The 10,305-nt window shown below is 36.1% G+C and overlaps 1 protein-coding gene across 1 annotated transcript; it reads right to left on the reverse strand.

Annotated features, from left to right (window-relative positions):
- Positions 1 to 3,348: 3,348 nt before the first annotated feature.
- On the reverse strand, positions 3,349 to 5,220 carry LOC133867292 (transcription factor CYCLOIDEA-like). The gene is made up of 3 exons (XM_062304014.1): positions 5,086 to 5,220; positions 3,818 to 4,921; positions 3,349 to 3,603 (listed from the first exon to the last, which is right to left on the reverse strand). The coding sequence occupies exons 2-3, from the start codon at positions 4,793 to 4,795 to the stop codon at positions 3,556 to 3,558; spliced, it is 1,026 nt and encodes a 341-aa protein (XP_062159998.1). The 5' UTR covers positions 4,796 to 4,921; positions 5,086 to 5,220; the 3' UTR covers positions 3,349 to 3,555.
- Between the last annotated feature and the right edge of the window lie 5,085 nt (positions 5,221 to 10,305).

Raw genomic sequence — 10,305 nt, forward strand, 5'->3', positions numbered from 1 at the left:
TCAAAACCATACGGGAACTTCAGTCATATATATATATAGAAAATTATTAACAACAATGAAAGTTTTGTTATCAAATAAAGGATGCGTAATTTTTCCTTGCTAGTTCAATAAAATCATTTTTTTTTTTGGATGAGTAAACAAACCCAAAAAATAGAATAGAAATATAGGGGAAGCAAAGCAAACAGCTCCCTAAACGTCCCTCAAACAAAGAAAGCAACACAACCAAAAAGCTAGATAGCTACAAAACATTCAAGTCAGGCCAACAACACAGAGAAAACCACAACCCAACATAACACAAGGAAGAAACTGCCAATAAGAAAGAACCGTCCAATAGCAAAAGCTGCCAATTGCACACCAACAAAACTAGTCATTGAGCAAAATAGTTTCAAAGAAACCTTACGAGCACACCAACCATCTATTTATAACACAATGTCCAAGAACGCACTGGTTAATTAAGTCCCTACTCTTCCACATGAACAGTCTAAATTCCTTTCCTTCAACAAGAAATACACACAGAGATACTTGCCTTTAAATCTATTGGTGACATCTTGAAACATGCAGATCCTCCCAGAAGGCAAATTAAACTTGCCAATTTCTACTGGAGATCATCTGGCATGAAAAAGGACAATTGTTAAAGCTCTCAACATCCCCATTGCACAAGGGGCAGGAAAGGGACTAGGAAATAACAAAGGATCGGAGGCCAATCTGTCCAAAGTATTCAATATTCTACCTCTAGCAGGAAACCAAAGAATCAAGGGATAGTAGAAACTTTCTAAAGAGGTCCTATATATGCGCTTTTGGTTGTAAAGAATCCATCGATCGGGATCCCATACCATATATACCTACCACCACTCAATGAGAAATAATGTTTTTCATAATTTCCCTTGGGAATGAAAAAATGAAAAAGAAAGACCAGTAAATCTGAATAGCAAATATGATGGTCTTGACTAGTTATGCGCAACCCGCACATGCAGGAGAGAAATCTACAAGTTCAATTTTTAACTCTACAAGTATTTTTCTTAACTTGGAGGAAATAAGAGGAACGCCGAGATATTGAAAAGGGAGAGATAAGGTAGAAACCCAGACTTTGCAGACAAGCACATGCACAACAATCTGGAAGTAGATTTTGTTTAGGAAGATACATGCATAATGGAGTATTTTGAGACACAGTCCCAGTTCACATAATTTTTTTCAGTCGACAATGATGTTTTAATTTGAATCCTTTGTTGATAGTGGATCTGCCTCAGTATGTGATAGTCGTCGTTGTTAGATGTTTTTAAATCATCATTTATCCCAAAAATTTAAACTTATATATAGGAAATTATTGATTTAATTATTTAATAATTTAACTCCATTCTAAAATTTCCGTTACATGCATGTGGGCTCAAACTACCCTTTAATAAGTGAGGACTAACGCGTGGATTATTTAATTGAAATGAGAAGTGAATGATGAAAATAAGGTTCGAACTCAAGACCTTTGTTTTGATACCATATTAAATTATCACTTATCCCAAAAGTTTAAGTTATATGAAATAGTTGATTTAATTATCTAATTGTATTCTAACATATATAGTAGTACCAATTTGTTACTACCATATATGTGCTATGTAATGTCATTGCAAAGAGTCCTCACTTCTGGATCAGTCTGAGCTAAGCCATTTATCCAATATCTATGCATGAAAGTGTTTTCACCGATGTTTAATTACCTAGGGAAAACTTTTCTTAGCTATAGCAAGCACTAGGATATATAATCAGTAGTAGCATTGGTCTTTAGATTCCTTATATAAACAAAGTAGAGCAAAGAAATTAAGAAACTCTTTCTATTGCTGTATTTTATAGGCATGGGTATTGAATCTATCATCTTAATCAATCTCTCAACATCTTGTCCATATATTGTTCTGACCTTAGATTTTATGTTGGAAATCAAGGGAAAATGGTTTGAGAAAGGGAAAGAGGATAAGTCATCTTGTCCATTAATGTTCCTTCTAAGATCCAAATAAAGTATTTTAATTAGAAAAGGGAGCTTCATTAAATAGTTGGATTAAATTTTTAAATGTGTATTTCTTAAATTAATGGTGTGAGCATGCATATTAAGATAATATATCCAACAGTAATCTAACAGATAGATCAGGTTAGACACATATGATTTTAGTTACTCATTTACATACTATTAAGTAATTACAAACATTATTATCTACTTTGATAAATCAGAAAAAATTATTTGCTCACAATATTGGAAATGATGATCACTAGTGTAAATGGTCTTGAATCCACTTGAAAGAGATTAATATAGATAAGCAGTATGTTCCGTAAATTATGTCACTTGACTGCAACAAAACGCACTGGAAATGGAACACCCTCACTTCCACTAGATCTGAATATATTACAACCTTTTTCCTCCAAAAACTATAGTTCCCCAACAAAATGAAGGTAATTTTTTCAAGTTAGAACAATTATTGCTTCTTTGAGCCAAGTCACAACACAAGTTTCTAGCTGTTAGTTACCATGAAAAATCTTCTTTCAGCAACTCAAAAGATATTTAGAAGCTCTAGTTTCATTTAGAGTATGTAAATTTGGCTTTTCAATTAGACCTTCAAACTAGAACAATACTAAGTACAGGGTTTTTTTTTTTTTTTTTTTTCCTTCTTCTCCTTCCTCTTCCTTGGTCAAGCTAATTTTGTTGTATCATTGTTTTATCTGCTCTTAATTAGGAACCCGAAAAGTTCCATGGCCATACACAGCTCCATCCGCATATTAGCAAATAAAAGTTTCCTTCTGATTTGATTAATATGCGCGCTGATGATGAAATACGTCTTAATTTAAGGCTTGGTTTCAAGGATTATGTGATCATGTAATGAAATGAGATAATTCAAGTGTTGAAATTTCACAACCTAGGTGTCAATGGACTTAGAAAGCATCACCTGAGGTGGATCACTTTTAAGTGTCTATTCAATCACATCTAAAAAGATAAACCACCTCCATTCACTGGAATGCACTTAGGAAGTTAGCCCACAGACAAAAATATTATAGAGCAACAACCCTAACCCTTTTCCAAATATAAATGGACTGAGGAGAAAACATTAAAACATAGTATAATACGTCAATTGAACCATGAAAACACAAATCATATGGTAAATTGGCAGGTAATCAAGCCTAAAAAAAGATCAAAAAATGAAAAATAAATATAAAATATATTTACTGGCATTTTTTAATTGTTAACGTATATATATATATTGACCACGAAAGACCTCATAAGTTTGCATTATCCATCTCATGTGGACTGTTTATATCCATTAATCTGCTGATCATCAGTTGTGATATATATGTATATATATTTGAAACGCAAGCAAAAGGAAGATAACATTAATTCTTATCATTAAAATTAAGGACATAACAATTATAAGTTCACCTGAATTGCACAATGAGAAATACTTTTTCCTATATTACATTCCAGACAGAAAGAAAGCATACACATATCCTACTGCAAATGTTTATTCACTTGACCCATCAGAGATAGGAGAGAGATAATCCTTGTTAGCATAGATTATGATTGTTTCAGGCCTCCCATGTTTTGCCAAAGAATTGGAAGTCTGCCAATTGATGCTGCAAACAATTATATGAGGTGGTCAGAATTCTAAACATATGTAGTAGTGTACTACTTCATCTTTGACATTTTCCGTTTGTTTGTCATATAATATTTTGTAGCACACAAAAGCTAGCTAGATTAACGGGCGGTAGCAAAATGTCACGACCTGTTTGATAAAAAGAAAAAATAAAATGAGGAAATTTAATTTTGTTGTTCATAATTGGAACTTACCTCTTGGGAAATTCCAGTGTTGTTGAGCGAACTGAAGATCACAGATGGGCTCCAAGTTCCAATAATGACTAAAGAATCATCGTTAAGTACATGAGAGCTTGCTTGTTCATTAATCTCCGGCCGTACCTCCCAGCTGGAAGGTTTCATGCTATGGCTTTGTGTTCCAGATTCTTCCCCAGTAGTTTCAAAGGGACTCAAATCACATAATTTGGATTCATCTACTCCCCTCCGATTCCTCATCTTTTCTCTTGTCCTTTCCCTTGCCCTTTCTCTCGCTTTCTCCCTGGACTCCCTTGCAAGAGGGTGAAATGCACATTTTCTCCACTGCCTAATCATCTTCTTCTCCTTGGATGGCTTCTCTTGAGAAACGCTGCGGCCAGGTTGTTGTTGATGATGATTTCCATTATAATAAATTGCAACCTGATCATCGACGCCAGAAACAACCTCGCACGACTGATCAGAAGTAGAAGAAGCACTGCAAGTAGTGCGCTTCATTTCTCTCGCGAGTTTCTTGATTTCAGCTTTCGCCTGAACGAGTAACCACTCAACGGTCTTGCTAGCCTTGTCATAGCCTAGCATGTCTTGGAGACCGAAAAACTTGCGGGCAACTTCAAGCGACAATCTCATTCTCCGATCCCTTGGTCCTCGAGCAGTGTTAATCTTGCTGTGCCGATCTCGCTTGGAACATCTTTTTCTCGGGATCTGCTGAGCCAGCTGTACTGTTTGTCCACTGATGTGATTTTTGTTGGATTCCACCATGTTGGCTTCAGTTTCGGTTAAGGATTGCGGGTGAAGGAGCTGTTGGAGGAAGACGTCATCGTCTTCAAAGGGGGAGGGGAATGGGAAGAAGGATAAAGGAGAAGGGTCTGCTTGCTTTGAGCTAGTACTGGAGGTGATGTCATTGAGAAAAGGCCGCTGGAAAAATGGTTGGTCAGAATAGGATGAGGAGATGGGATTGTTACTATTTGAGGAATACATATATATGTGATTTGAATTGCACCGGGGGTAACCCTAGCTAGGTCTTGAGAATGACGTAAGCTTCAATCTTTTCTAATTCAGTTCAGTTTACCTAGCTCATATCTCTGCAAGTGTGGAAACCTGGACCTGAGAAAGACAGCCATGTGTTACCGTTTTCCAACAGAGCATGAGAAGGACAGGCTGATGATACATTGTAGATGCATGTATATTTCAATGTGTGTGTGGGTGTGTTAGAGAGAGAGAGAGAGAGAGAGAGAGAGAGAGAGATGAAAGTAGTACTATACATTTACCTCCTTTAAGCAAGACTAGAGAGCTTGAGAAAGACAGCATGGCTACAATACTGTACGTCCATGGGGCTTGAGAGAGAGAGAGAGAGAGATTTGAATAAAGATGGTGAGGAGGTAAGGAACCCAAGAAGGGTATTTATTGCAGACAAAGAGGCGTCTTTTTCCTAATCTTTTCCTTCTTTTGTGCATACAGTACTCGTCTCCATAGAGCGATATTTGGGAAGTGATGAGTGGATAGGAAAATACCAACAAGTAAATATTGTACTACTTCACGTGATTTGCAGGTTAGACCTTCATATTTGTTCAGAATTCTCAACAAGCCCCCCCAATCGCCAAGATCCTGCATGGATTCCATATTCATCCTCCTTCCTTTGTGTTTGAGTGCATGTGGTATAATTTGTTACAGCCTGTGGTGTTGTTGTTTTTCTTTTCTTTTTTTTCTTTTTTTTTTTTTTTTTTGGGAGGATTCATATAGCACAAATTTTTTTATTGGCAGGTCTATAACACGACTTTTAACCTACACGTAGCTTTTTCTAACCCTAACAGAGAAGGACAATTATTTCACTCAAAGGGGGCATGCACTGTGAGCCTGCCATGAGACGCAATGCTCCCTTTGACTGATGCTTGCAATTAATTAAATATATGTCGCTTTCAAAAAAAAGGAGAAATCCCATCTCTCTCTCTCTTGCCATGTCTATCTATCAACTCTATGTGAGAATGTCGTTGGGTTCCCTCCCATGCGTGCTTATCTGTTTAGCTTTTCTTTCAAAAGCCCTCTCTCTCTCTCTCTCTCACACAATTGTCAAGAAAGAGTTGCTTGTGCTTGTGCTTGTACTTGCCACTGCCACATACATAGACCTTCTCCAAAACGTAGCCAATCACCAAAGTGCCCTAGCTACAAATGCCATCTCATCTTATTTCAAAATGGGAATAGTCCCATCCACAATTGAAAGCCCTCTTTACCCCAACTATTTTTCCATATATACATGCCGTCCTCTCCACTTATCAAACCATCCCCTCTCTCTCTCTCTCCCTCTCTCCCTAGAACTGAGCCCGACCACTTTAGACTAGCATAATTACAAGGACCACCTTGGCAAAGCTGCGTTTGTTCTAAGGTTGCTTTCAAGGAGGAGATAACTACGAAAGAAAAGGGTGAGTGATTGTACCATCAACTGGAGTGGCTGATAATGAGAACCTACACACACAAAAAGAATAAAAAAAAAAAAAAAAAAAAAAAAAAAACTAAAAGACATTTTTAATCTAAGTGCTTTCATTTCCTTGGTGAGTTCTCATCCTGTCTGTTGTCTGTACCGAAAGTCCATATGTGGTTGAAATAACAAGCATGATTTTTCTGTTCCCATACGTTGTTTTCCACCTTTTTTTCAGTTTTATGTGGAACTGATGCACGATTTTACTGAGAGAGAAGAAAAATGGTGATACTTATTATAGAAAACGATTTCTCTTTCAGGTACGTTTAGTAACCGTTTGTGAAGAAATAAATTTTGTTGAATAGTAATAAAAAGTGATTGATGTTAAATAAATTTTTTAAATATATATATATATTTTTATGAAAAAGTAAAAAGGTTTAATTTTGTAATCAATTATTTTATTTAAATAAAAATAAAAAATTATTAATATATAAAAATAAAAGAAGTTAAAAATGTTTTGATATTGACTTTTTTTTTTTTTTTTTTTGGAAGAAGTTAAAAAAAAAAAAAAAAAAAAAAAAAAAGGAAAGCGGAAATGGTTATCCAGCTGTGCCTTTATTTGGTAATTGATAATTATTAAACTCTCAACCTCTTAAAACCTTTTTGTTTAAAGTATTTATGTTTCAATCAATCTTACAGCATTTCACAGGTGTTGATGGGAAAGAAAGTCCTTGCTGCTTTTTATCCTTATGCTATTGAAAATATCTTTTGGTTTATGATTCCCAACCAGGCATACTTGGAGGACCATCCCATGGTGTGGGCCTGAAAGAAGGCCTAGAAACCATCGCAATGTGCATACAAAAGAAGATTAGAGAAAGAAAAATGTAATTACAAAACAAGGAATTGAATAACTAGCTATATATATATATATATCGAAATTAATCTGAGCCAAACAATTAGATGGGACTTGCTACTACTTCCAGCTTCTCTCAGCCTGACATGACTATTTTGTCTATGTTGCAACCATTGACAAACAGCACTTGTTTGGTTCATTGCTGGATTTTCCTTTTCCCCCCCTCTGACAGTAGCGTCTATGATTGAAAACAACTTAATTAAAAAGCCCATCTTGGCCCATTTTTGAGTAAGATGTCTACATCTTTAGGTGAAAAGATAACAGCTAGCTAGGTTTTCTTGCATTATATGATCCATCTTTCCGCTATGAATTGATTCGATTGTCCTAAAGTTCTTTTCACGTCATTGTTATTCCTTTGTTTATGCTAATTTCGAGGGGACCCATGGTTTGATGTTCAGAAAGTAATGCTGCCAAGTAGCTAGAAACTAACCGATATCAAGGCATAGCGAGATCGAAGATGTCATTTTAATTCATGATCAGCAAACGTTCAAACAACCTCGATCGAATCATTTTCGAACAAAAGTAACAAATGAAATATGAATAAATGGTTAAGCCAAATGCCTCAATGTACAAATTAATAATGTATGACTAGCTAGGGGGGAAACGTTGCTTATTGCTATATATGCGCTCCATTTATATATATAGGGGGCTGCTAGAATTAGTAGACTTGTTTTGGAGTCATGCAAATAACGTTACCACATTAAAAATTCTATCTGATCATAAAAGAAAATGATGGATATATAGGTAAGCATTTACTCATTTATCGCTTTCACAAAATTAAGGACACGTGGTACTCTCATATCCTTGATAAACATATTGTCCTTTCCCTCGCTCTTTACATGGTCTGATACAATGGAATATGACAAGTTTTGAAATAGATATAATTAGAAGTAACTACTTTTAACTAGTTTTCATGATATATATCTGACTTAGCTTAACAAAGGTACCCGTGGATAGGAAAAGAAAATGTTTGACTTCACCATCTCATGATTACTGGTTTTCATTACAGGAACCTACTTTTTTCCAACTACTAAACACCCATCACTTATATATATATATATAAATTAAAGCACCATTCCCTTCGAAAACAAACTCACATTTTATACCCCTTCTCTCTTCCATTGTAGCTATATATATATATATATATATATATATATATAAAGCACCATTCCCTTCAAAAACAAACTCACATTTTATTCCCCTTCTCCCTTCCAATGTAGCTAGTAGTACTCTTGATCACATTTATATCATGCCATTACACCTCTCTTTTTTCTCTTTTTTTGTTTTTTGTCTTTGTCGTTGTACCTGATATCATCGAAAAAAAGGTCAAATATTCAGTACGTTTAACTTAGACTAATGTATCTCGTGTCTTCTTTTTATTAATGAATATTCTCTCAATTTCAAGGGAACAGAGAGTACACAATTTATAATCAACGTTAAATTTTATAAATCTAATAGAATCAACGTTGTTACATGATCAATATATTGCTATGTCAATTGAAAATTTTAAATGACGTAATATTATATAAACCGTTAGATACAATAAGATAAAATCTTAATTATAAAATGACTTATCTCTTATCTCAATGACTTGCAACATAGTAAATGATAATACATTGTATAGTAAGACCTCATGAATGAGGGCAAACACTCACTGTAGACAGTAGTACACAACTGCTCTTTAATAAGCAAAAGAGATAGACCGATAAAGTGAAACCTTAAGTATTAATTCCTTGACAACGGAGATAGTCTCATGAGGCATATCTTTGAATACGGCTGTCATGTATCTTGACCTCAACCATGTCATGAAGCTTTCGAGTATGTGACTGAGCCATCAGAAAGACTATCACTCCAAACAAAAATGAAATAAGAGGATGATCAACTATCTAGCTAGAAAGCAACATGTGATCAGGCAAACCCCAAGAGTTTACAATACCACTATTAAAATAAGAAACATGAAACCTAGGTAGAGCAAATTCTGAGCGGGAAGAGCTAGCATCACAATATCCATAAACACAATAGAAACTGTTGGGACTTGTTGATACAGTTTCCAGCATGGTGACGTGTCGGATGATAATTTGCTTTGTTCTTTATGATCTGCAAAATAATAAACACTGCGTCGGGGGGTACCGACGATCCCCCTCCGATGCTTAAGTAAGATGATAGCTTGAATATGAGCAGAGTAATTTTTAGAAGCATAGAATGTACCTCTATATCTGAAGAGATTCTGGTATTTATAGAGATTGAAGAGCAGTTAGGATTGTTCCCAGTTTGTGAGGGGATCGGTAGTTAAGGAAGACTTGGCCTCAGGCGCACAGACATTTCGGGTTCCATGACCGCCTATCTTGGGTGCAAGATCCTTTATGGGTGACATGTTGTTGGAGAAACTTCGGGCGCACGATCTAGTTATGTATCGTGCGTCGTGTCCCTTAAATCTCGCGGACTCGGGTGTTACAAGGTATCCGGGTCTACTACCAGAGTCGGGTGGGATCCTCGGCTCGAATGGACCCTCAGCTCGGGATGATCTGTGGCTCGGATGAGATCCTCGACTCGGATGGATCATCGGCTCGGAATGCACCCTTGGCTCGGGATGGTATCCCGCGTACTCAGGTGTTACAAGGTATCAGGGTCAACTACCCTAGTCGGGTGGTCGGGGTGGTCGGGGTGGTAGGGTCGGTTGAACCGGTTAGGCCCAAATGATTTTGATGGGCTTTAATAAACTAATATTTTCCCTAACAGGACTGGTGTCCTAACCTTCAACTGGTGGAAAGTTTTTTTTGGTTGTAATTGAATAATATACTTTATTCCCTGTTTTATTGTTGAATATTGGACATATATATTAATGTATACATTTATATCTACAATTGTATATTATCCAATCAAGTACATAAAAGGGCCCAAAGTTATTTTTATATAACTTTTGTGTGAGTAACATGATTATCACATAAAAACTCTTAGTTAGAATGGACTTTTACTCTCATTCTCATTGGCCCATGACCCTTTAAACAGCCCAAGCCCAGACACGATGGTTTCCCCTCCCAACCCAGCAAGGTGTGGCTTAAACACTATGATCGAAAAGACGTTTGCGGTTAGATGGTTATTGGCTAAAATTGCTAATCGCAACCACCTAGGTGGTTATTAAAAATCGATAACCACCTTTGC

This window comes from Alnus glutinosa, chromosome 4 (genome assembly GCF_958979055.1).
Source record: "Alnus glutinosa chromosome 4, dhAlnGlut1.1, whole genome shotgun sequence".
In the NCBI taxonomy this organism is placed as follows: Eukaryota; Viridiplantae; Streptophyta; class Magnoliopsida; order Fagales; family Betulaceae; genus Alnus; species Alnus glutinosa.

Excerpts from the sequence above, each read along its gene's own strand:
- LOC133867292 (XM_062304014.1), bottom strand. The coding sequence starts at position 4,795 with ATGTATTCCTCAAATAGTAACAATCCCATCTCCTCATCCTATTCTGAC. Across the intron at positions 3,604-3,817 it reads ACACTGGAATTTCCCAAGAG|CATCAATTGGCAGACTTCCA; the intron begins GTAAGTTCCAAT and ends AATTGTTTGCAG.